Here is a 27,773-nt window from a genome sequence, read left to right as displayed (position 1 = left end):
ACAATCAAAAGAAACTGCACTAGGTGGACTTCACTGTCAGGCTTAGCAGGTATTTGTATATAATTAGGTAATGCAGCACATCATTCTACTTTATTTGTCCCCAGGTATACCTCTCATCCTCCCTGATGATGAAAACCTAGATATCCATAGGGGCGATTTGCCACTATGTAGCTTAATACTTTATATACAGTAACTTTCTCTCCTTCTTGTTGGTAGATGACTCTGTAGGATACACATCCATTTTGCAGATGACCTCTAGATCTGTTAGCCCATAATCAGTCCAGAAAAAAGCCAGCACATGTGTAGTACCATACAACTCATAAACTAGAAGGAGAGGGAGGTTCTGTATGTCTATGTTTATAAAGGTTTATATCACAAAAAGGTTTGGAGGAGTGAATTGCGCATTTGGGTGCTTACCATTTGTCATTTTACTTAAAAAAAAAGTAAAAAAAATAAAAATAAGGTTTAAGGTTTTACATGTAATGCTGTCTGTATTAGGAACCTTCAAACAATTGGCTTTATTGAAAAAAATATTAGAATAAAAACAATAATGCTCTTTGTTGTGGTACCCCGGCTTCCCCCTCCGCTCCACACCACATACATGTGGGGAGCCATGCAGCCAACACCTAGTCCCTCGCATACAGCTTCCACCACTCTACATCTCCTGTGTGCAAGGTGCCAGGGTGTCAAGTCCCCTGCTGTAGCCAGTGTTCTGATCTCTGGGCCACAGACATGTTCCCCTCCAGGCGCCAGAGTTCAGCTGGAACAGCATGCTCTTCTTCCCATGCTGAGTCCTGTTGAAAACAAAGAGCTCGCCACTGGCCTTGTGTCCAGTGTGGCCGCATGGTAAGGGGACAGAGCCTGTTGCCCAGGCAATCTGATGCTCAGCATCAAATTTCCTGGATCACGCAATTGCACCCCAGCTCAGGTTTAACTACCTGGGCTGGGGAAAACAGTTCCAGCTTTTTCTGTCCGTTAGGATCCCAGACTGAGGTTTGGCCTCCAGGAACTGCCTCTGCCTCCCATTGCGCAGTCACCTCTCTGCCTGTGCTCTCTGCTCTCCCCACCCTGATTTATGACCAGGGTGCCCAGTGCTCCTTTCCCTCTCATTCCAGACCCAGCAAAAGCTTGCCCCAGCACCTGACTCTAAAGCCCCTAAAGACCCATCACCCATACCACCTCACCAAAAGTCCAGTGCAATCACCTTCTCCAGCTTGGGTTTCTGATCATTTTTGTCTCTTCTCTTGCTGTGCCAAATTACCACATTTCTTCTTAATGGATACTTAACCCTTGCTGTGTCATACTACTGGCTGGAAGGCCCCTTGATGTGCCTATTGTTGCCCTGTGGACTGTTTGCATTTTGCTGTGCCATATATCCTCTTCATGGATGCGTAACCCCTCCTGGGCCATACTCCTACCTGGAGGATCCCTGCCCCTTGCTGTGACATTGTTGCTCCATTGATGGTTAACCTTTTGCTGTGTAGTTCTATTGCCCTGAGAATCACCTCCCCCTTACCATGCCATATCATTGCTCTGTGGACTGTTCCCATTTTGCTGCGCCCCATTTCCCCTCAAAGAATCATCTCACCTTGTGGTGCACCATTGCTTTCACAGGATCTGTTCCTTTTGCAATGCCATGCACTGTTAACCCTGGCTGGGCCTACTACCGCCCTGCCCCTGTACTGTCCCACATAGCTACCCACAAACTATGTGTCCATGCTGAGCCTATTGTGTCTGTTAACTGTTTAATGTGTGTTTTCCCCAATGCTACTCTGTGAACTTTTATTCTGCATTGGGCCCATCGCTACTCTGTGAACTGTTTATCTGTATTGTGCCCATTGCTACTCTGTGGACTGTCCCTCTGTGCTGTGTCCTAACGTTACCCCTCTTGTACATCCAGGTCTCCCAATAAACTCCTGCATGTTGGGTTTCGTGTGCTCCACTTTTGTGTGCTCTCTCTCTCTACTCATAGTCTGTCACATACTTCTTTTAATTTTCTCACATTACACGGATAGGGAACGTTTAACTATGACAAAGGGCAAAACTGCATGGGATCTCATCTAACATTCCTATGCATGGAAAGGCCTTCCTTTATTCATCTGCCTCTCAAAATAAAGTATTGCACCAATTACAGTCCATATTGAAAGTACTATGAGAATGTGTCCTCATATGCAGATGCCCAAGATCCCCCATTGAAGAACTGAATTTAGAGCTCCTCAGAGGTCTGGATGCTGTTACATATCCCATGTAAAAAAAGTCTCTTAAAAAAATTCTATATTAACCCATAGCCACCATTCAGGTTAAAATTTCCTTTCCTTGACTATCATTTTCTAGTGTACATTTAATTGCTGCAGGGCAACTTAGACTTTATTACATGAGGACCCCTATATCCATGGTAGTCTTGACATTAAATTCTTTGTATGCCAGTCACACGTCCTGTGATCAGAATGTGTCTTGCTTTACTCTGCATTCACAATGAGAGCCATTGAAATATCAGCCTTTAATTTCCCACCCAGTCAAACTTAGCTTTTCATCAGTCGTTGGTGTCTGGAGGTTAGCTGTTGCATTTGTCTGCACCAGACTGTTAATTAACGAGCAAACCCATTAAAATTGTTACTACAGTACAGACCAATGTCTGCTAAATTTGTACTTCTGTGATATTGTATGTTCTAAAAGCCCACATACCTTCTGATATGTTGTGCATTGTTGCAGGCTCTGGGGTACCTACTGAAGAGTGCAAACTTTGATTGCATTCTATATATAATAATACTAATACTAATAATAATTCTTAGTATTATTATTATTATTACAATAATGATAAATGCTATTTATGTGCAACTTTAAAATATACTCCATGCTAAAATACCGACAGGTTTAAATCTCTACCATTGATTGCGTTAGTGCATTAGCATGAACTATAAAAACTGACCTCTGATCTACAAATAAAGACATAATATGAAAAGGAAACAAACTGCTTTAGTGTCTGACATTTCCCCAGGCACTAATATTTAATCTTGTGGCACATTTCCACTGTACTAGAACTCGGACACTCACAAATGATTAGCGTCCATGAAGGTTTGCAGGATGTGTGTGATCTATATAGTGAAAGGATGACATGAGCACTCTGGGTGCCCAGAAAATTTATACAGTGCAATAATAAATGTGACCCACTTCTATCATTTCATCTTGTCTCTGCCCAACTGGTTTTCTGCAGACTTGTTAGGATCCACATATATTACAGTTTTTTTTTTTTTTTTTTTTTTTTAACTTGCTTATTTGCTTTTTAAATAAAAAAATAAAACAAAGACTGATCACATTATGTCAAAGTAAATTACATTTTATAAGAAAATGTTCCCAATGGAACCAGTAAGAATTACTTAAAGGTGAACTAAAGGCATAACTTTTTTTAGTTGTGGACAGAGTGGAGATGAATTAGAACACCTGTTTTTATTGGTGTCTGTGTCCCGTCTCAGGGAGACTCACCCTCCATATTGGTCCTGTTTAGCATTATAACTGAAAGTGAAAGTAGAAGAAAATCCCACATTTTGGGTTCTCCCCAGAAAAGTAATAGAAGGATAATCTTCCAATGGAGACACTGGTTCTGTTGACCTGGGGGGGGGGGGGGGGGGGCAAAGGATTACCTTAATTTGTTGGGTTTTCCTGTCACTTCCTGTTTTGGCTAAGAGACAGGAAGTTAAGGTAAATCTCTCCAATGTGACACAGATGGGGAAAAAAAAGTTGACAATGGTTATATCCTACCCTTACTCTATCCAAAATGAAAAAAAAAAAAAGTTCTACTTTAAGACTCTAGGGTAGTGTTAAATCTGTTTAATGGCTGTGGGTTCTCAATGACAGTTTTTAAACTGACATTTTGGTACATAAAGCCTGCTTGCATAAAGTATGTGTTTTTAATGTAAAAAAAAAAGTTGCTCTGAAATCAGGATCAGGATATAACAGTATTTAGTAACAGGCTTCTGAAATCATGTAAGGTCACTTTAAGATCAGTTTCTGCTTTGTATTTATTCTTCCATACAAGTCAATGTTATTGCATAGATACTAGACCTTAAATTGAACATGTGCTTTGTCAATGCATGGAATAGGAATAGGTGTACTTCAATTACCTCCTCCAGTGCAGAGAGAAGCTACTAGTACTTGCAGGTATTAGGGAACATATGATTTCCTTTCCTATAATGCACCACTGGCTGCCTAAGTGGCCAGTCAATAGCCCCAGACATTGAGATGCGGAGGTTCTTAGCCCTGTATAGGCTTTAGCCTTTGGTTGAATGGAGCAGCATGTACATATAAACAGCTTGCGGAGTGGGGGAGTATTAAAGCAAACCCAATTATTTATCATTCCATGGGCATTGTACTGAGCACAGCTTTACTTAGGGCTGCTTGGATGGTTTCAGTGTCAGAAATGCCAGGCTACACGAACACATAAACAGGCATGCCATGTTAAATTGAGGGATTCACTCTCTTCACCATTATCACCTTGGTAAACATGAATGTAATTTTGACATTTGCAGCATATGGAAATTGACTGGTGATTGTACGTTGGCAGTATCATCAGTCTGTATGCACTGATGTGCCCCATAGGATGACTTTAAATCTATAGCATTTAAGCTATAGGTTCAGGGCATGTTGAGTACAAAGTTTCATGTTAGGATTGTGTTATACTTATGATATGGAGGTACTTAACAATGCCAAGTGTAGCTACAGCAAATGACAGATTTATTAAGCTGGCTTACATCGAAGGGTTTTCTCAAGTCCTGTGCGATTATGCTTCATGTTTTGGCCCCAGGCAACTGAGGTGGTAACATAAATCTATGTGCTTCACTCCTTTTCAGTCAATGAAATGTAACAGGAAATACTAAGATGTGTTTCATTGCCTGTGAGTTTGCAAAATGCCACAGTTTAAATAAGTCCAATTCTTCTATTTTCAACTGTTCTTTGAATCCTTATAAACAATATTTATTGTTTTATAACAGTAAAAAATACTGTATACTTTCTGAGTCTATAAAAAAAGTTTTGGCCTTAAATATACTTTAAAACATTGAGGCAACATTTCGTTTTCATATGCCAAAATGTTCTTTTTAAAATGACAGTCCAGCACACTAACAGCAAGACGGACAGACAGATCCCAGCTGTTTAAGGGTTTTATGCACCATCCTGAGGAAGTGACTAGCATGATGCGAAACACGTTGACAGTGTTTTATAATATTCTCTGAGTAATAAGTATTGAATCATTGACAAATCCACTTCTCAGCATCTCCTTCAAATTTGGGTGCCTTTTCTGACCCAATTTTCTAATTGTTTGGGGCTCAAGGGCCTCTCACTGTGAACACACCATACATCTGAGACCACAGAGTGTAGGATCATCTGAATCACCCCATATTTCCAGGTTGAGTTGCTGTCTGTAAACTGCATTAATCTCTGATACATGATATTTCCATAATAAGTGTGTTACTGCATCATAATAAGCCAGTAGACATCACTTACAAGGCTCCATTCACACAGATATTAGCCACAGATGCAGACTTGTCTATGTCCAGGTCCAATGATTTGAAAGTAATCTCTCTATAAGGGGAATATTACCTTAGCTTAGTGAATAGGGTGAAGCTCTGCTGACTTCATCACCCAATCATATTCAAGCAAAAATGATTTGCAAACTACATTTTCAAACCATTCACTGAGCTAAGCTAAAATTCCCTTACAAAGTGAACATGTGAAATGTGAACTCTTTTAATGAACCAACTCCTTTGCTCTAAGAGATAGGAACCTGGCTGCGGTTAAAGTATAACTAAAGGCATAACTTTTTTTTTGTTTTAGATAGAGAGGAGAGGGATTAGAACACCTGTCCGTTTTTATTGCTGTCTTTGTTGCCAGTTGGGAGATTCACCCTCTCTATTTGTCCTGTTTGCCATTATAGTTAAAAGTGAAAGTAAAAGGAAATCCCAAATGTTGGGTTGTCCCCAGAAAAGTAATAGAGGGGAATCTTCCAATGGGTACATTCGTTCTGAGAGATTTTCTTCATTTGCAGGGATTTCCTCTGACTTCCTGTTTTGATGATGGGACAGGAAGTAAAGGTAAATCTCCCCATTGGGACAAAGGGCAAAAATAAACCTTACAAGGATTATAATCTTTCCTTACCCAATTCAAAAATTAAAAATTTTAAAATTGTATCAATATTTTTATTTATTTATATTTATTGGAACAAATGATGATATGACTTCTTAATGTTGTTGTGATGCCTCCTTGTATAACCTCGTTATTGTTCAACTTAATTCAATCTTTTATGGTCAAATAAGTAACACAGTACTAAGCGAAGTATGATGTAAGTAAGGAAGATAGCTTAATGAAACATCAGTGAACATTTATGAGTCCCGAAAGGAGGTGCAAATAACACATAGCAAATTACCAACAAAGCTTTACTTGATATCAACATTTTTATAAATTGCTGGACAAAACAGTGGAGAAAAACCTGTGAAACGTAGGCCAGCTAGGACGAATAATATAGCAGATTTCTCTGATGACTCTATCTATACATATCCCCTTAGTTTTAGTTACAATGCCCAGGGTTATCGATAGAACATCAGACTGCAGATTCATTTAATTGGTAGATAAGGAGTTGTTGAACCTTAGAACCTTTATAAATTTCCGTATTTACTAGAGAAACCTGACAAGGGCAAATGAAAGAAAGTGAGAATACATGAGCAGAGGAAAAAAGATCCTTCTGTATGAAAAATGCAGACTATCAAGTGTAACGTGCCATTATGGGGAATATAAATTGTGCGTGTGATATCTGAAATGATCATTAGATATATTTATTATACGAATAAATTCTAGGCATTTTAACAGTTGCACATTTTTTTACATTCTCACATTCACCAGCAAGTATTCCCAATTTTAGGTGTTTTTTTCAGCTTGGTATAATATGAACCACCGATGCTTGCCATAATGTGGAATACAGAATAAGCATGAATAATTCATGAATCCCAGAGAATATTCAGATCCATGGGCACCAGGTGATTTGAATGGCCAGGGTGATGCTCGTTGCATAGAGCAGTTTTGATCAACAGAGTACAATAAAGTTTTGTAAAAGTTGATGGTAAGAAGGCAGATAATACGTGCTCTGAAAAGCTTCCATTGTACTGTTACCACTCTCAGAAAGAATCTTTCTGCGTTTGGAGGGATCAAAGAGCTATTTTTGAAGCTGTGAAATATTATCTGGCTCTGTAATGCTGCTTTGGATATAGGAAATTTCAAGTTCCAGTAAAACAGATTAAAATTGCTTTTACAGTTTTGAGAGCAATCAGACACTTAACTGTGAAAATGGCTAGTATTTTTCTTACAAAGAAAATGTTCCCATCCGGTTACACAATACACTTTGTTCATGTAATTTGGTACTTATAGGAATATGCCACTGATGAGCTTAGAATGCTTTATTGGTTTCTGGATATTTGAAAGCAGAGGTGGAACCATTTTGAGTGGTGGTAAAAATATTCATCCACTTTCCAAAGTGACTAAAGTGTTTCATTCTATTCTTTTACTCTTAATCACTGTTTACTTCAGTTGATAAACATCAAATATTTGTCAAGGATATATGCTTAGGAATTGAGCATTGGGTCTACAAGAGCACCCTGCACTCTGATACAAAACAAAGTGGTGAGTTGGAGGTAGGGAGTGCAGGGTGCTGACATATGTGGCTCTTCCAATGATCTACGTCTTAAGCTGGCCATACATTTTACAATTTTCTTGTTCAATATCCTCTAGATTTACCTTCAACTATGCAGAGCAAGAGCAGTGTTTGGGTTTGACCTCATATTATATGGTTTTGGTAAATCTAAAGGAAAATTGTACAAGAAAATTGTATAGAGTATCACCAGCCTTAGTGTACATTAAAGCTACCATGTTTATAGGAAACCTGTCATGAGAAAAAAATTGAGATTTTCTTAGCTGGTATCCTTCTAAAAATGCTAGTTTTCTGAATTGCATGCTTTAGTCAGAACTCTAGATCTTGCTATTGGTCAGTGATATAAAAAGGTATTGAAGCCAAACTGGCCATCATAAAAGTTAACATTTTAGAAAGCTGATAGTACAGTATATTCTCTCATGACATGTTTCTTTTAAATTCTACACTAAGCGTTTGTGTCTCCATACTCTTAGCCTGCTACCAATGGAAAAACAGTTGTGATGTCCAGCTGTCCACATCTGTAATTTTCTTTTTTGAAAGCCTCTGAAAAAATCCCATGAATGGTCATAAAAAACTCCAGAATTAGCTATGCTTTTTTTGCTTAAATCTGCTCAAACCTGTGAAGCAGAGAAGTAAAATTCCACGACTAATTGATTGGTGTGTCGTAGAATTGTAACTGGACAAAATACTATGGGGCACTTTAACAGGTCATAAAGATATATCACCAGCACAACATGGATCTTAAGATGGTTGTCCAAACATTTATTCCGGCAATCACATCACAGCAGTAGAGGGCAACACTTTGGAGCCATGCAGGGATCCCTTCATCAGGAAGGTAATGATAAAGGGGTCCTGCATGGCTCCAAATCATTGCAATCTACTGCTATGACATGATCACTGGAATAAGAGTTTACACAACTTTCTTAAGATCCATGGTGTGCTGGTGATGTATACGGCTGCTATGATGCTACCGGTGAATTTGTGAATACTTTTAGGCAGGGGATGTGCATTTGAGTCATATTAGTTTGTCTAAAAATGGCATCATGAACAAAACAAATGTCTGAAAAAGCAGTATTTGTCTGGTAAATATAGCAATATACAGAAATAAAATAGAAAATAGATAAAAAATGTATGCCAAATGTGCAAAGCAAAATACCAATAGATAACATCAAATGATATTTCAGTTTAGGTAGGTCATTAGAATTGGTGCTTGGACCATGTTTCAGAATTATTTCATCTTTTTTTAAATTCCCCATAACAATGTTTAAGACATGTGCCCCTCTTTAGTTGCACAACCCACACTCAGCGTCAGCACTCTCAGCAGAAGTTCTGATTTTGGTTTCATGTAAGAAATTGACAGTCAGATGAAGTACATCTGTGATGGCAAACAGTAAGTGAATGTTTATAGGGGCTCCAGTAAGTTAGCAAGCAGTGTAACTTCAAATGAATTTACCCATCACCTCACTATACATGATATTGTCTAGAGACTGTCTTGGATCCCTGTAGGGTTAGGTAGACCTTTGATAGGCACCACAGTCTACACAAAGGTCAAACTGCCTACATGTTTTAAAGATGATATGACTATATTAAGTGTTCTTCTTGCAAAGACTGGAAAAAATACACTGTTCTTTGTTCCTAATAAGTGTTGACTATGCTTTTATTTTTCACTGTTAATGTAAACCTTTACTGCCTTAGCTTTTCTTATTTTGAACATGCTATTTGCCATGCTGCCTACCTAGCTTCTGTACATTTAGAGTAGTAATATAAAATAAGTATTTGTGCCTGCGTAGTTGTTTTGGCTTAGTGACTCAAAGTATTGAAGCCAAAGGCCTAGCATGGCAACCAGACAGTGACCATTTGCAGAATTATTAGTTAGTGATGGCAGCCTCCAAGTTTCCCTTAAAGTGGTTGTAAAGGCAGAAGATTTTTTATCTTATCATTCTATGCATTAAGATAAAAAGCCTTCTGTGTGCAGCAGCCCCCTCAGCCCCCCTTATACTTACCTGAGCCCCATCTCTTCCCAGCGATGTTGCAGGAGAGACTCGTCTGACCGGGAATCTCCCTCCTCATTGGAGACAGCAGCAGAGTGCCATTGGCTCCCACTGCCATCAATTAAAGTCAGTGAGCCAATTAGGAGAGGGAGGTTGTAGCCTAGCCTCGGCTCCATGTCCGAGTTGACATAATGGAGCTGTGGCTTGGCTCAGGTGCTTCCATAGCAAGCTGCTTGCTTTGGGGGCACTTGTGAGGAGGGAGGGGCCTGGAGCGCCAGGGAGGGACCTGAGAAGAGGAGAATTAGAGCTGTTCTGTTCAAAACCCCTACATAGAGCAGGTAAGTATAACATGTTTGTTATTTTTAAGCAAAAAACAACAAGACTTTAGTATCATGTTAAGCTGAATCCCTGACAAATTAAATATGTATTTCTTTAAAAATGATTATATGTATTTTTGAAAAATATAAGTACTTGAATCTGTGTTGAAATCAGCCTCTTGTCACCTCTTTCACAACAGCACTCTGAGACAGGGAAAGGCAACAGTAGCCAATCAGGTTTAGTTGTGTGCACACATGCTGCCAGGAGGGGAGTGTAGAGCATTTAGAGTCAATGATTTATCAGCATGCTGTTGCTCCTTCACTGTCCAGTCAGCAGGATGTGAGCGAACGGGAGACACTATATTCTTTAACATTAACAGAGAAAGTTGTGTTATCGTAGTGGTTGTATTGGCTTGCAGAGGCCATTATTAAATTTTAATTATATATATTTTGGCAGAAAAGACAAGTCACATACTGTATATGTTTTCTTTAACAAGAAGTTTGTTCGGAGTGCAGCTTTAATCTTCGATTTTCCAATCTTAAGGCTATTTATGTCTTGCCGTCTCCCAAAAAAATTCTTTCAATGCTTGTTCACATGGTGAACTGTTTTCCTGCACTGGTTTAAAGCCAGTCACTGCTAGGGCACATAGAAGACAATTGTTTTCTATTTGCCCTGGTCATACTGCAACACAGCTGGAGACGAACATGGAGCATTTTCCAACACATAAATTAAAAAAAGTAAACAGTGAAAAAACGCATCACACGGCCTTCTCACTGCCACTTACTGCTAGTAAATACTGACAACTGTCACACACTAGAATGGAGCATTCAACATGCGGGCAGTGTGAACAAGCCCTTACAGTAATAATATATATATATATATATATATATATATATATAGTATTAGCAAGCACAATGAACTTGTGTACTCCATGCTTAGCAACAACACAAAAGCCATTTCACATCAAGTAAAAAAGATAATACAAATAATACGCCTGAAGCATTTTGATCTTTGGTCTGTTTGGTTCCATTCAAATAAGAAACACATTAAAGTAGCTGTTCTTTCAAGGATATCAAGGAGGAGCCTTTCAACCCCTAGATAAGACAAGAGCAGAAGGAAATCAATTTGCCTTAAGAAATAATCAATTATAGTTAAAAAGTTGTATAATTAATTAGTAAGATTAACTACTACATTACCAGTGATAACTAAAAAAGTATTACTTATGTTTATGTCCATCTGGGTGGCAATGATGGTGTTAATTTGTCTAATTAAATGCTTTACAATTTAATTAAGCACGTCTTAATTATATATAAAAAAAGTTTTTTAAACTGCAACCGAATAAATTACAGCTTTCTAAAGGCGTTTTGTTATTTCAAGTTCTAATTCGTGCGCGTATCAGCAGGCTATGTTTTTATGTGTTTTGTAGCATTGGAAGATGAAGGTATATTATGTATTATATTTACTTTAATTGTTTCTTTTTGCTGCTTTAACAAAACAAAAAAGCTCTAACAGGTATAGAATGTAAACAGTTATGGTGGACATAATTCCAGTATCCTTCAGACTCTTCTCAACCCAAATGCTGGGCTGTTCTGATGGATCAAAGATTTGAAACCTAATGACAGTGTTGCAGCTTACCCACCCTTTATTAGTGTTTAGGCCTGGACTGATTAGACCAGGCCATTGGCATGTATGGCCATCATTAAGAGACCATGTCCAAAACATTGAAACCATGGAAAATTCAAGCATTTCAAATGGTTACTTGCAGCTTAGTTCTGCTCCATTAACAATATTTTAATAACTTGCAATTTGATGTTGAACCCCTTTAAAAAAATGTGTCCACTTCAGTCAATGACCTGTGATAAACTTCTCCTCTTTTACTTTTAGTCTGTGCTAGCCCAATTCTTCCACAATGTAAATAACAGTTAACTGAGAATGTATTCTTTTTAAAAACAGTATATAGATTTCTTTTAACAGACGGGTATAATTTTTCCAAAAATGTATAGGGTTACTAACTCCTGTTCAACTTCTATAGAAGGGCCAGGGCTGTTTAAGTTTTAGATCTATGGCTGTACTAACACAGATCAATTGTTAAAATTCAGCTGCTTTAAAAACCCTTAAACCTTTTACTGACAGGCCCTGCACTCCACTTTTAAACTTGGGTAGCCAGGCCATTTTTGCAATTTTTCCATTTATTTTTCCCTTACAGCTTTTAGAGTTTGTGAAAGACCCCCCAAACTATCCTTTTTCTGAAAGCATAGAATAAAAGGAAGATGCTACAGATTTTTTTAGCCCCCTGTGATGTTTGCACAAATGTTTATCAAAATAATATTTTCGCTAAAAATACACTAACATCATGAATAGTGGATACATACATGGCAAAATTTGCAAATTTCCCGCTAAATTCCTATTTGATATAAAAGTTAAATCTGTATTGAGTTAATAAATAACAAATGTTTGTATATTTTAAATTGTGCCTTTTTGTGAAATGGTAAAAACTGAATGTGCACAAAGCTGTAAATAAAAACAATTTACTCTAAAAATCTGAGGTTATAATTTTTCATTTATAGCTTTCAGACTTTGTAAATGACCCCCAGACCGTATATTTTCTGAAAGCACATGACCTGGCAGCAAAAGGGTTAAAGTATAACTATAGGATTTTTTTTTTTTTAGATTTGAGATAGAGTAAAGGAGGGATATAACCCCCGGAAGGTTTATTTTTTCATCTTTGTCTTACTGGAGAGATATACCTTCACTTCCTGTCCTATAACCAAAGCAGGAATGAGAGGATATCCCTAAAAATGAAGGGAGTCTCTTGGGGTCTCCAGGTCACCTGAAGTAGTGGCTCCATTGGAAGATTTTCCTCTGTTACTTTTCTGGGGGCAGCTCGAAATTTGGCATTTTCTTTTACTTTCACGTTTAATGATAATGGTACAAAACAGGAACAAACAGGACAAATAGAAGGTGACTCTCGTGGGGACAAAGACAGCAATAAAAACTGACAGGTGTTCCAATTCCTCTCAACTCTATCCAAAACAAACAAACAAAAGTTTTGCCTTTAGTTATACTTGAACGTTCCATCAGTATTTATTGTAGCACCTCTTGTAACAAACAATCCACCTTAGCATGTTATGTGGCTGGTTTAAAATAGAAATTGAGAGTTTTTTAACCTTTCTATACTTAACTAGAGAAATGTAGATTTGATGTAAAATTCCTTGCCTGCGATATGTGGAGAGGAGATCTTGGTGACAGTTTTTCTTTTTTGGCCATAAGATGTTTATACAAACACCATTTACAGACAGCATATACCCATAAGCAAAAGAATCAAAGAACTTTGAACGAGTTGGAAACCGAAATCCCAACCCTCCAAACACAATAGCTACATTTATTTCTCATTTCCAATTTAAATTGACACAATTGACACCTAAAACATTTTGAAGACTGACTGTAAGATCCATCCATCTTGGAAGTCGTGGGAATACTCTATCTGAATATTTTTGTAGAGCCTGCAGGTTCACATTTGATCATTGCATGGTGTTTATAAATAATTTTCAGTGTAAGGTGGCTGTGTTCTATCCCTTGAGGGATTCGTTTTCTTGTTTGCATTATACAGATTTTCTTATATATTGGTTCCTGGGGAAACAAAAAGAAGTGATCCTGTATAGGAGGTATCAAAATTACCATTAGTGTTCCAGGATCTAGTAGGATTTCATGACAGACAGAATATCATATTGTATTGTACAAACAAGCTTTCATGTCTGCATAGTGCATACATTAGGTAATTAGACTCAGCTTTGCATCTAGTACTGCTTATAAATGTGGACCTTTCTCAAACTGTCTTTCACTAAGTTTGGTTTCCAGGGGCTTCTTACTGTGTGTAGATTACACTATTGATATCCAAATACAATGAGAAATTCAATAACAACTGATATTATCTCAGACTTTATTAAATATTCTGAGGGCCCATACCATCGTAGTGATATGGATCAAGTACTGCAAGACAAAATTGGATATGTGTCACTTTTCTATTCTCCAATTCAATTATTCAGGGCAGCACTCTTTTGTTTGTGACTAAATAAGTATTGATTCACATTTAGGTGTAAGCAACTCTGATAATAATTAGATTGTTAATGAATATTTTGCATGATATACAAATACTGATGACCACAGTTAATTGTACAGTATGTAAAATGCTGAATAGAGTAATTGTTTATGACCTCTTAAAAGAAAACCTGTACTGTGTAAGATGTCCACAATAAAGGCAAGCAGAAGACAAACAGCAAGTCATCAGTATTGTCTATAGGCTCGCTGTTGCTCTTTTCCCTATTACTGACTTCCCATGCATTTCTCTCCATCGGGCTGCTTTGTGAAGGCAGCCATCTTGGTAGAGGCAGAACGTTGATTCCTCATGTCAAAGCTACCTCCCATGATTGTACATAATTGCTCCCCCTCTCCTGCTGCTTCTTGATCATTACCTTACAAACAATCAAATCACCATCTTATTGTTGGTGAGCTAATAATGAAGAAGCATCAGGAGAGGTGGGGGAAGTACTGATTCATAGAATGAATGAAACAGAAGCAGTGAGATCCTTGCACTGCAAATTCTCATGTAAAGCCTGGTACACACAGGCCAAATATTGTCTGGTAGCAGCCAGTTCAACAGGAACCATCCAACATTCAGCCTGTGTGTACAGCAGCCTAGGGCCGGGACAAGGGGTGGGAAGGAGGGAGGCTGCTCCTGGCACAATGGTTTATTGCAGGGGTAGGGGGCACCCTGACCCTAATCCTAAGGGAAAAGGGGCGCAGTTTGGCATCTTTGCCCTGGGTGCTGGATGACCTTGTCCCGGCAGCAGCCTATCCAACAGCAGCCGGCTGAATGGCCAACCTCTGTGAAATGGGCATCAAAAGAAAAATGATGTCATCATGTTAGAATCCGTCGGACTTTGGTGTGATTGTGTGTGGCCAAGTCCGTTCATTCGGAAAGTTTGTTGGAACTCCGCCAAAAGTCAGTTGGGAAGATGTTGGACCTAGCCCGTCTAAAAGTCTTGTCTTGTGTACGTAGCGTAAGGCGTTGCAGTCTCTGGTATCCTGGAGCAAGTCTAGTTTCTCAGTTGTAGCCTATGGTAGTCAGCTTCTTTTTTTTTTTTGCTGTGAGGTATCCTCGTACTACAGCTGGTGACTGATATGTCTGTTAGGAGCTGCAGCTCATACTCTGTATGTTAGTTGGAATTCAGAAGTGTTATCAAATCCTTAAGATAGTGTTTGAGTGTTCATGTCAAAACTGGCTGAAAGGCTGTAATGTGTGGGGGTGAGGAGCTCTGATATAAACGTTGGCTCTGTTTGCAGCATAGTTGGCCTCATTTTTCAGCTTCCTAAGGAAAATCTGTTCTTGTCACCTATGGCAAACAATTAGTCCAGCTGTCATTTTTTCTCAGTGAGATAACAGTTTTCCCTTCAGACACATTAATGAATAAAGCTGTGTTATCATATAATACCAACACTTTAGCAGTTTTGTAACCTGAGGTCTTAGAAAAACTTCTTACTATAGGCCAAGCAATGACTTATGGCCAAGAGCTGCCAGATCCCGTCAGCCACAATTATCCCCCATTCTAGTAATTCATTTTATATCCCCATTGTTTCATCCTTCATGTGCTCCAAATCTGTCCAATCTTAACAATTGTATTGAAATTGGCAGCGCAGCTATGCTTATACGTTTTTTTTTCTTTGTGTTGATTACAGGAGCTGGTGGGGAGCAACCCTCCACAGAGGAACTGGAAAGGAATTGCCATTGCCCTGCTGGTTATCCTCATCATCTGCTCCATGATTGTCACATCTGTCATACTACTAACTCCAGGTATTGCTCCAGAATGTTGTAATGTTTGCATATTGATGATGGTATTTGGTAGGAAAAAATACATAGAATGACTGCTATGATTTTTAGAAAACAATTGTTGCCTATGTAACCTTTATACACAAAAATGGGAAACTGCACCTGTATATGCAAATACTCAACACTGAAAGTTTTGGACCCTTTATATGGATAGTCCCTATTTTCTATTCTGACATACAGTATTTCACAAAAGTGAGTACACCCCTCACATTTTTGTAAATATTTTATAATATCTTTTCATGTGAATACACTGAAGAAATGAAATGACACTTTGCTACAATGCAAAGTAGTGAGTGTACAGCTTGTATAACAATGTAAATTTGCTGTCCCCTCAAAATTACTCAACACGCAGCCATTAATATCTAAATCGCTGGTAACAAAAGTGAGTAAACCCCTAAGTGAACATTTCCAAATTGTGCCAAATTAGCCATTTTTCCTCCCCGGTGTCATGTGACTCCTTAGTTTTACAAGGTCTCGGGTGTGAATGGGGAACAGGTGTGTTAAATTTGGTGTAATCACTCTCCCTCTCTCATACTGGTCACTGGAAGTTCAACATGTCACCTCATGGCAAAAACGTTCTGAGGACCTGAAAAAAAGAATTGTTGCTATACATAAAGATGGCCTAGGCTATAAGAAGATTGCCAAGACCCTGAAACTGAGCTTCAGCACAGCGGTCAATGACCATACAGCGGTTTAACAGGACAGGTTCCAATCAGAACAGGCCTTGCCATGGTCGACCAAAGAAGTTGAGTGCACATGCTCAGCGTCATATCCAGAGGTTGTCTTTGGGAAATAGATGTATGAGTGCTGCCAGCATTGCTGCAGAGGTTGAAGAGGTGGAAAATAATGGTGGTTACACAAAATATTGACACTTTGGGCCCAATTTGGACCTTTTCTCTTAGGAGTGTACTCACTTTTGTTTCCAGCGGTTTAGACATTAATGGCTGTGTATTGAGTTATTTTGAAGGGACAGCATATTTACACTGTTATACAAACTGTATACTCATTCATTTAGATTGTAGCAAAGCGTAATTTCTTCAGTGTTGTCACACAAAAAGATAGAAATAAATATTTACAAAAATTTGAGGAGTGTACTCACTTTTGTGATATACTGTATACTGGCTCAGATAATGAATTGCTGAGGCCATTTGTGGCTCTTAGCCCTTGTACACACGGTCGGACATTCTGACAACCAAATCTGTTGGATTTTGTCAGACGGATTTTGTCCGAAACTGTTGCATACACACGGTCGGACAAAGTTGTCGGAAAATCCGATCGTTCAGAACGTGATGACGTAATTTCGTTATGATGGGACTACGTTCAGGCTAGTAGCCAATAGCTTTGGTCTAGGAATTTGATCTGAGCATGTGTGGCACTTTGTCCGATCGGAAATTCTCTACACACAATCAGACAAAGTCCGATCGGATCATGTTGTCGGAAAATTTCATAGCCCAGCTGGAAAACAGAAACAGTCCAATGGAGCCCACACACGGTCGGATTATCCGACAACACGGTCCGATCAGACATTGTCCATCAGAATATCCGACCGTGTGTACAAGGGTTAATAGTACAAAGACTGGCACTTATTAGAATCATACATGTATGTCAGGCTTGGCAGTGACCTTGATTAGATAAAAATATATATTTATTTTTAATTAGTGTAAATCATGAACATTTTAGATTAAAATATTTGTATCTGTAAAGAAATATATATATCTGATGGAGATACCACTCTGTTATATACTGTATATGAGTTGATAACTGTTCATGGCTAAAGCTGCTTTAATTTGGATGCAAGGCACGTTCAGCGAATACGTTAACAAATTTGCAATCTTTAAGGCGAATCTTAAAGCGAAAGTCAATTTGAGGAAAATGTTAAAACTCAGTTCTTCCCATTTTAAAAGCTAATAGGCAAGGGATTGTCAAACAAAGAGCTCTCAGGGAAAACATGTACCAATGCACAAAACATATATATTTTTTGGCAGGGAGTAGCTTTTTTAACCACTTGCCAACCACTGTCAGCATATATAAGTTGGCAGAATGGCACGGCTGGGCAAAGTAACGTACCTGTACGTTACTTTGAATTTCCAGTGATGGGGATAACCGCAATCATGTCACTGAGCTCAAGAACGGGGAGATGCCGTTGTAAACAGCATCTCCCTGTTCTGCCTAATGGCAGGAGACTGATCGTCTCCTCCCTGTCATTGGGAGAAGCGATCAGTGTCCATGTCACACATAGCCCATCCCCCAGACAGTTAGAAACACTCCCCTAGGACACACTTAACCCCTCCCCGCCCCCTAGTGGTTAACCTCTTCACTGCCAGTGACATTTTTACAGTAATCAATGCAATTTTATAGCATCGATCGCTGTATTAATGCCAATGGTCCCAAAAATGTGTCAAAATTGTCCGATGTGTCCGCCATAACGTTGCAGTCATGATAAAAATCTCTGATTGCTGTCATTACTATTCAAAAAAAATTATTAATAAAAATGCCATAAATCTATCCCCTATTTTGTAGACACTATAACTTTTGCGCAAACCTATCAATACAGGCTTATTGCGATTTTTTTACCAAAAATATGTAGAAGAATACGTTTTGGCCTAAACTGAGAAAAAAAAATGTTTTTTATATATTTTTGGGAATATTTATTATAGCAAAAAGTAAAAAATTATGTGGGGGATATTTATTATAGCAAAACGTAAAAAATAATTAGTTTTTTTTTCAAAATTGTCGCTATTTTTTTATAGCACAAAAAATGAAAACTGCAAAGTTCTGCCCGAAGAATGGAACTTGTCCGCCGGGTACCTACGATTGCTCATCACAGAGCAGGGACATTTAAACACACAGATCCACGTCCTGCCCGGGGAGATGAGAACTGATCATATGTTCCTTGTACAGAGGAACACCGATCAGTCTCCTCCCCTCATCAGCCCCCTCCTCACCACAGTTAAAATCACTCCCTAGGACACATATTGAACCCCTGCAGCGCCCCTAGTGTTAACTCCTTCCCTGCCAGTCACATTTATACAGTAATCAGTGCATTTGATATAGCATTGATCACTTTATAAATGTGAATGGTCCCAAAATAGTGTCAAAAGTGCCCAATCTGTCCACCGCAATGTCACAGTCATGATAAAAATCACAGATCACCGTCATTAGTAGTAAAAAAAATAAAATAATAAAAGTGACAAATCTATCCCCTATTTTGTAGGCATTATAACTTTTGCGCAAACAAATCAATATACACTTATTGGGATTTTTTTTTACCAAAAATATATAATATATAGAAGAATACATATTGGCCTAAACTGAGGAAAAATAATGTTTAAAAAAAATAAAATGGGATATTTATTATAGCAAAAAGTAATACATATTGTGTTTTTTCCAAAATGGTTGCTCTTTTTCTGTTCATAGTGCAAAAAATAAAAAAGCAGAGGTGATCAAATACCACCAAAAGAAATCTCTATTTGTGGGGGAAAAAAATGCTCAAAATGTAATTTGGGTACAATGGGATACAATTGGGTGCAATTGTCATTCAAAGTGTGACAGCGCCGAAAGCTGAAAATTGGTTGGGCAGGAAGGGGGTGAAAGTGCCCTGTATTGAAGTGGTTAAAAAACCATAACAACACAAAGCATGGGATGAGGAAAGCAGCATTTTGCCTGGACGCAAGCTGTTTGTGTCCTGGGATGCACATCCATCTCTAACTGCAGGTTTCATGTACAATTACACATGAAAAGTCATGGACAGTGTCAGTCTGTCATTGATTTGTACAGGCTTTCCTCTCTGTGGCTGATCAGAAATACCTTATTGTACCCACCACAATATGTTGATCTTGGTAGTATGTAGCCCTAATCAACTGTGTGCATGAGCACTAACAGTTATCTGGGATTCTTTTATCCTAAAAATGTATTCAAAACCAAATTATCTATCTATCTATCTATCTATCTATCTATCTATCTATCTATCTATCTATCTATCTATCTATCTATCTATCTATCTAATTAGCTTCTATCCAATGCTATGTAGTGATTAACATTTTTACTAACATGTTGCTGGACAACAACTGCTGGAGTCTCAGAACAAATGTCCATTGTGCACCTACAGTGTTATACTGTTAGCAGGTTCTACTTTTAAAACCATAATAAGCGAATGATTTGTCTTCACAAATTATCACACATGGAGTATTCCCTGAATTAGTTCAGTACTCTGTCATAATTTAGTATATGGTTTACTAAAAAATCTTGCAGCCCTTGTTTTTTTTTTTGCAAAATTGCTGACAGTATTCTGACTATCGATATTACAATCTAGTATCTACCAGTCTACTTTGACACTTTCCTAACAGTATAGTCAGTGGAAGTGTTCTGTACCCACTACAGTATGTTCCTTCATATATTTTCTGTGCAGTTCAGTGCTTCTTCCCCATCATAATGTGAACTTCTCTCTTTTGAACCACAGCCTGGTCCTGTTCTCTAGACAGACATGTGTCTCACAGGAACATAGGTTTGTGTAATAACTGCCAACTAAAAACCCCTTTCCCCTTCATCACTTCCCATCAACCTGTCAAATGGGATAAAACATCTGCCTTATTCAAGATTGCTGTTTGGCAGTAAGGTGACAGGGTTTAGATATTGATCAGCTATCACAGAAAAGAATGAAAAGCATGGACAAAAATTCTGAAAGTAGATCAGTGATTCTAACTCGGCTACCTAAATTTATGCCCTCCAGGCTCCAAGCCGGTTATGCCATGTCTCTTGAGAATTAAAATCTCAAATAACTAAAAAGGAGCAGCATGGCACAGCAATGACTTCTGCTGGTAATTAACAATTGCCTGTCAAACATACAGACTGGAGGAAGCATTTTTGAGAGTTCCTAATGTTTAAGTAATAAAGCATAGTCACACCAACAGTCCTCTGTTTCTTTTGACAGTCTGAAGTTTCTTTTACCAAGTGGGTGAAATTTTCTAAATAGTCTAAGAAACTTGAGAGGGTGAAAGTAAGAGTGAGACAACCAAAGGAGGGATCAAAATTCCATGGAACTTACCAAGTAGAAGGAGTAGATGGAAATACATGTAGGGTGGTTGTAGGTGCCCAGCATCCTCTCATGGATCAGAAATGGTGTTTTCAATTTAATAAAAGCACCTAATTGGTACTGCTAGAAGGGTTTCATTTTTTTACAAAGGCTCCTTTTGGTGGTGAAAATGATTTGAGAACAGTAAACCTGCTCTGTATGTACGAAGATTTTTCTATAGATTTTAGTTTCTAAAACATTAAAATATATCTATATAAGCAGGGAGACTCTTAACTATGTAAGTTCCGCACCTGCTCCGAGAATAAGGCTTACAACTGTAACTAGGTTCCAATGTAATAAATGGTTTGTGATGTGAAACTCTGCTCCTGCAAACTACTTTGCTTTAATGGCACCGTATTGCAGTTTACATTACTGTAAACCAAAGAGTCTGCTTCTCCTCTTCTCCACAGCTACAAGTATTCTTAATAGCTGTGGTGCTCCCATAGTGAAAGCCTTTCTTACTGAAGCTTACCATAGATATGAGAATCTATCAATGAGAAGGTGTAACATTTGGCCATCCTCAAATGGTTCACCCTTCTACCTGTTACTTTTTCTCTGACTTGGTCAACAGGTCTTGCCATGTCGTAAAGCTTATTCTATAGGGGATATTAATCAATGTTTTCACACAGATTTCAAGCAACTTTTACCCAAGATTAGTACAAATTTCACCCAAGATTCTCACATGTTTGGATCACAATATGTGTGAAAGTTATGTGAAATTTTAATGAAAACATTTGATAAATAGACCCTTATATCTCTATAGTAACCATTCAAGTAGTGGTTGGAAATACACCTTCATTTCACATAGAGATAACCACTGTAGACAAATTCTTAAGCTGGCTATATATAGAATTTCAAAGTAATTAAAAATGTAATTTCCTTTCAACATTTAGTTTTGGAACAAATGGACTTTACCAAACAAAAAAACACATAGACCATTAGAAATTAATTTGTTTGAGAAAAAAATGTCAATCCTGCCCCTTTAAATTTTCTTAACAGTGTGGTTGAAAACAATCATCATTTGACCTCCCTAATGTTTAGAAACGTGAACAAAAGTTTCCAATGAAATTCTACTAGTGTATAGCCTGCTGTACCCAACCAGTAGGGAGATGGTTAGATTAGATTAGGGATGAGCTGAACATCTCTGCCCCCCCCGGTTCGGTTTGTAGCAGAACATGCGAACAGACACCGGTAAAGTCTATGGGACAGGAACGTGAAAAATCAAAAGTGCTCATTTTAAAAGCTTATATCCAAGTTATTGCCATAAAAAGAGTTTGGGGACCCGGATCCTGTCCCAGGGGACATGTACTAATGCAAATAAAGTTTTAAAAACAGCAGTTTTTAGGAGCAGTGATTTTAATGATGTTTAAAGTGAAACAATAAAAATGAAATATTCCTTTAAATATCATGCCTGGGGGCTGTCTTTAGTATGCCTGTAAAGTAATGCATCTTTCCCCCATGTTTATAACAGTATCATAGCAAAATAAAATTTCTAAAGGAAAAAATGTAATATAAAGCTGCTCTCGGCTGTAATGTATTGTTGGATCCCGGCAATATAGATAAAAATACCAAAAATACCCCCAAAAAATAGTGTGGATTTCCCCCCAAAATCCATAGCAGGCCCTTCAGGTCTGGTATGGATATTAAGGTGAACCCTGCACCAACATTTTTTTTTTAAATGGCGTGGGGGTCCCCAGGCACTATGTACTCTGAACAGCAGTATATATACTATACGGCCTGCCCTATATACTGTGCAGAAAATTGGGCCTTAGATGTTGGTGGTATTAGAACACTGTAAGCCCTCACAGTTACTCTTGTTGGGCGCAGGAATGGGCCCTGCTGTGAAATATTATATCAGTAATTGTAGTTATATGCCCCTGTTAAACAGGGGCAGAAAAATTGGGCCTTTGGTTTTGTTGGCACCACAACACTGTAGGCCTCACAGTTACTCTTGTTGGGTACAAGAACGGGCCCTGCGCTGAGATATATCAAAAATTGTAATTACATGCCACTGTTAAACAGGGGCAGAAAAATTGGGCCTTGGGTGGTGGTGGTGCCACAACACTGTAACCCCTCACAGATACTCTTGTTGGGCGCAGGAATGGGCCCTGCCTTGAAATATTATATCAAAAATTTTAATTACATGCACCTGTTAAACAGAGGCAGAACAATTGGGCCTTGGGTTGTGGTGGGAGTGCTTCAACACTGTAACCCCTCACAGATACTCTGGTTGGGCGCAGGAATGGGTCCTGATGTGAAATATTAGACCAAAAATTGTAACTACATGCCCCTGTTAAACAGAGGCATAAAAATTGGGCCTTGGGTGGTGGTGCCCTAAACCAAAAATATTGTTGGAAACTAGCATCATCAAGATTAGCCCCATGTTTGAGTCGAATGTAAGATCAACTCAAACATCGGGTGTTTGCTGAACAGTGAACAATATGTGGCATTCACTGCACCCTGCCTTTGGCCAATTATGGCTCTTGAAGCAGAGCGCATTGTGACTGGCCAAAGCATTAAGGTCAGGTGAATGCTTTGGCCAATCATCATGCAGCAATGCACTGCGATCTTGCAGTGCATTATGGGGTGTTCCTACAAACGCCCCATAATGTTCACTGTTCTGCAAACCGGCAAACACCCGATGTTCGGGCCGAACTTAAGTTTGACCCAAACATCAAGCTAATCCCTAGATTAGATGCATAACTTGCATGGCCCCTAACACACCTTTAGCATTCAAACTTCATTATGGTAAAAATAAGGAGATTTTTACAGTTCTTCAATATGTAGCCCTGGGGCTGTGAGGACCTTAGGATACAAGGAATTTCCTGAGGATTAGGCCTGCTATAGCTCTGACATGGCTGTTTTAGCTTTGATAGGTTGGACAAGTATTAGCCCCTGTACACACGGTTGGAGATTTCGACAACCAAATCTGTCGGATTTTGTCCGTCGGATCTTGTCCGAAACTGTTGCATACACACGGTCGGACTAAGTTGTCGAAAAATCCGATCATTCAGAACGTGATGACGTAATTTAGTTACGATGGGACTACGTTCAGGCTAGTAGCCAATAGCTTTGATGTAGGAATTTGACCTGAGCATGCGTGGCACTTGGTCCGATCAAAATTCTCTACACATGATCGGAGTATGTCCGATTGAACCAGTTGGTCGGAAAATATTTCCAACAAGTTGGAAAATTGGGTCCGACGGATATTCCGACGGAATCAGTCCGATGCATACCACACACAGACGGATTATCCGACAACACGGTCCGATAGGACACATTCCGATGGATTTTCCGACCGTGTGTACAAGGGCTTTAGAGAAACTCACACTATCCAAAAAGTAGACAAGTCTGTCTATTTCCTGAGAAAGTCAATTTGTATTGTGGTTGCATTCAGAAATGTTAATCGTTTTTAGCATTGAGCAAGTAACAAATACTTTGGAACGAATGGCATAATGTGACAGGAAAAGGGAATTTTAGTATCACCTTTTTCTAAACTGAAAATAATTGTGAAAAAAAAAGAATCACAATACTATCTGAGGTTACAATATTTTATTTTATGGATTTATGATCTCTCTATGCTTTATAGAGACTTTTCTTAGGGTTAATATTGTAATGTCATTGTTTCATTAATTTTAGAAAAAAGACTGATAGTAAAACCTGATATTTTAAAAAACAATATCCTGTCCTGAGACAGATGAAATATATATCGTTAAAACCTTCAGGGCACATAATCACAACTTGACCCTAATGTTTAGAGATAAAAGGTAATATGTTTTCTGCTAGCTTCTCCTGCAGATTATAATCTAGATATGAATTTTATCTTACACTTTTCCTTTTCTGACATACAAAATATAGAGTGTAAATCTGAAAGAATACAAATATCCTATTTTAGGGGTTTATTTGCCTCGAAAACACATATTATTTTGCATTAGTTAAAAAATGTTTAGGCCACAAACTGTTTTATATTTCTTCTTCCACTTCCTTCTTCCAAGCTGTGTAGCAAACATTAGAGGGTTGAAACAAACCCTTTTATTGACAGGGGTGCTTACAATGGTCAGCTTTTATTTAATTAGCTAAAACCTTATGGATCAACATCCTTGGCTTGAGATTTTTGCCAGCTATTTTATCTAAGGGACATTCCCAAAACATGGCCTGGAATGAGAAATGGGGTTGGGAAACATTGCCCTAGAGCAGTGGTTGTCAACCCTGTCCTCAAGTACCCCCAACAAGCCATGTTTGCAGGTTTTCCTTTATCTTACACAAGTCCTTAAAATCGAGTCAATCGCCTGGTGGACAGATATTTTATCTTAGACCCCTTTCACACTGGGGTGCTTTGCAGGCACTACAGCGCTAAAAATAGCGCCCTGAAAGAGCCGCTCCTGTGTCTCCAATGTGAAAGCCCCGAGGGCTTTCACACTGGAGTGGTGCGCTGTCAGGACACTAAAAAAGGTCCTACTAGCAGCATCTTTGGAGCGGGGAATTTGCAGGTGGTTTTAACCCTCTCTCGGCCACTAGCAGGGGTAAAAGCACCCCGCTAGTGGCCGCATAGCTAGCGGTGCTTTACCGCCAACGCACCCACCGCCCCAGTGTAAAAAGGGGCCTAAGAGAGATTCCCAAAACATAGCCTGTTGGGGGTACTTGAGGACAGGGTTGAGAACCACTGCCCTAGAGCACGTTACCTTTTTTTAAATATATTTAAAAATAAATGTTGATAAAATTCTTGCATAATAGAACACTATGGTTTCTTATAGCTGATTCTGACGTTAAAATGGCAATATTGAAGAAAATACTGGAAAAGGTCCAGGGCACATTTTAAAGTGGACATAATGATATGAAGGGGCCTATTTATAAACATCAGAGGAACATTTGCTTTTCATGTAATTTTAAATCACTTTCTGATGCTATATGCGAAATCTGGACACTCATTGTCATTCTCATTATTAATTGTCATACAAATATGCCACTCTAGCCCACAATGGTTACATAGTTACATAGTAGGTAAGGTTGAAAAAAGACACAAGTCCATCAGGTCCAACCTATGTGTATGATTATATGTCATTATTACATTGTATATCCCTGTATGTTGTGGTCGTTCAGGTGCTTATCTAATAGTTTCTTGAAACTATCAATGCCCCCCGCTGAGACCACCGCCTGTGGAAGGGAATTCCACATCCTTACCGTTCTTACAGTAAAGAATTCTCTACGTAGTTTAAGGTTAAACCTCTTTTCTTATAAATTTAATGAATGGCCATGAGTCTTGTTAAACTCTCTTCTGCAAAACGGTTTTATCCCTATTGTGGGCAAATCATCGTGGGGAATCATTGACATAATTGAAATCATATCCCCTCTCAAACTTCTCTTCTACAGAGAGAATAAGCTCAGTGCTCACAACCTTTCCTCATAACTAATATCCTCCAGACCCTTTATTAGCTTTGCTGCCCTTCTCTGTACTCGCTCCATTTCCAGTACATCCTTCCCGAGGACTGGTGTCCAGAACTGGACAGCATACTCCAGGTGAGGCCGGACCAGAGTCTTGTAGAGTGGGAGAATTATCGTTTTATCTCTGGCATTAATTCCCTTTTTAATGCATGCCAATATTCTGTTTGCTTTGTTAGCAGCAGCTGCATGCCAGCGCTGAACCTATCATCTACTAGGACCCCCAGGTCCTTTTCCATCCTAGATTCCCCCAGAGGTTCTGCCCCTAGTGTGTAGATTGCAATCATATTTTTGCCACCCAAATGCATAATTTTTCTACATTGAACCTCATTTGCTATGTAGTTGCCCACCTCATTAATTTGTTCATATCTTTTTGCAAGGTTACCACATCCTGCGGAGGAATTATTGCCCTGCTTAGCTTAATATAATCCCCTAATACAGAGATTGAACTGTTTACCCCATCCTCCAGGTCTTTTATGAACAAATTAAATAGAATTGGTCCCAGCACAGAACCCTGGGGGACCCCACTACCCACCCCTGGCAATGGTGAACTGGGTCTCTGTAAAGAAATGAGAAGGGAATGGTGCCGGTGCTGGTTCTTTGTCCACTGTGGAATGGGGTAGGGGGAGTAATAGTAATTGGCTATGAAAATTAATCCTGACCAATCAGTTCTTTCCCATGCAGGTTTCACCAATGGACATACAGACTTACAAACATTGCCTAGTTTTACTGGGTAAATGTTCTCTTAAACATTTAGGTTCTTAAATAAAAAAATAATGCAATGTCCTGTCTTGATCTTTACACATCCATGTAGAGTGAAATATTTCAACAATGTGGGCAGACTAATTCATACTGAACAATCCTCCATGCCTACTTATGAACATGAGGTCAGAGAATGCTGAAAAATATTCTTCATTTTCATAAAATGTAAAATATATTTATTTTTTATTATTTCACAAAGCATGTTCATTTTTTTTTTCTTTTGCTAGTTCTATTACATTTTTTATGCACATCAACTTGTTAAAACTGATTAATGACTTTTTAAATTGGTCAATATGCCTATATTGCCTAAAATGCCCATGCATTCCTGTTACAGATACTTTTATATCTTTGCCTGATTTATGCACATAGTTACAAATGACTGTGTGTTCTCACAGTAAATCACCAATAGAAAAGGAAACACAACTGTTTATTACGTGAGTTGCAAAACGTCCTAGGACCCATCTCATTGGTCTCCTTTTCCTTTCAGTTCTTATTCTAGATCTAGCTCAGTGGTTCAATCAGTGATCACATGATAAAGAAAAAAATAAACTGAAAAATGGAAATGCAAAATTGTATTTTATTTTATGCCCCTTTGATCCACTTTTACAGCAT

The 27,773-nt window shown here is 38.6% G+C and overlaps 1 protein-coding gene across 4 annotated transcripts in view; it reads left to right on the top strand.

Moving 5' to 3' along the window:
- DPP6 (dipeptidyl peptidase like 6) overlaps positions 1-27,773 on the top strand; it is a 1,860,394-nt gene that overhangs the window by 1,155,731 nt on the left and 676,890 nt on the right. For all 4 annotated transcript variants that reach the window (XM_077491167.1, XM_077491164.1, XM_077491165.1 and 1 more), the window contains exon 2: positions 15,739-15,853. In XM_077491167.1, coding sequence (XP_077347293.1) covers positions 15,739-15,853 — 115 coding nt within the window. The remainder of the gene's footprint in view (positions 1-15,738; positions 15,854-27,773) is intronic.

The sequence above is a fragment of the Lithobates pipiens genome, unplaced genomic scaffold, assembly GCF_037356315.1.
Source record: "Lithobates pipiens isolate NorthernLeopardFrog02 unplaced genomic scaffold, aLitPip1_a1.2 Scaffold_19, whole genome shotgun sequence".
Taxonomy (NCBI): domain Eukaryota; kingdom Metazoa; phylum Chordata; class Amphibia; order Anura; family Ranidae; genus Lithobates; species Lithobates pipiens.
Note: the sequence above shows the minus strand (reverse complement) of the source record. Positions and strands in the feature narration are given on the sequence as shown.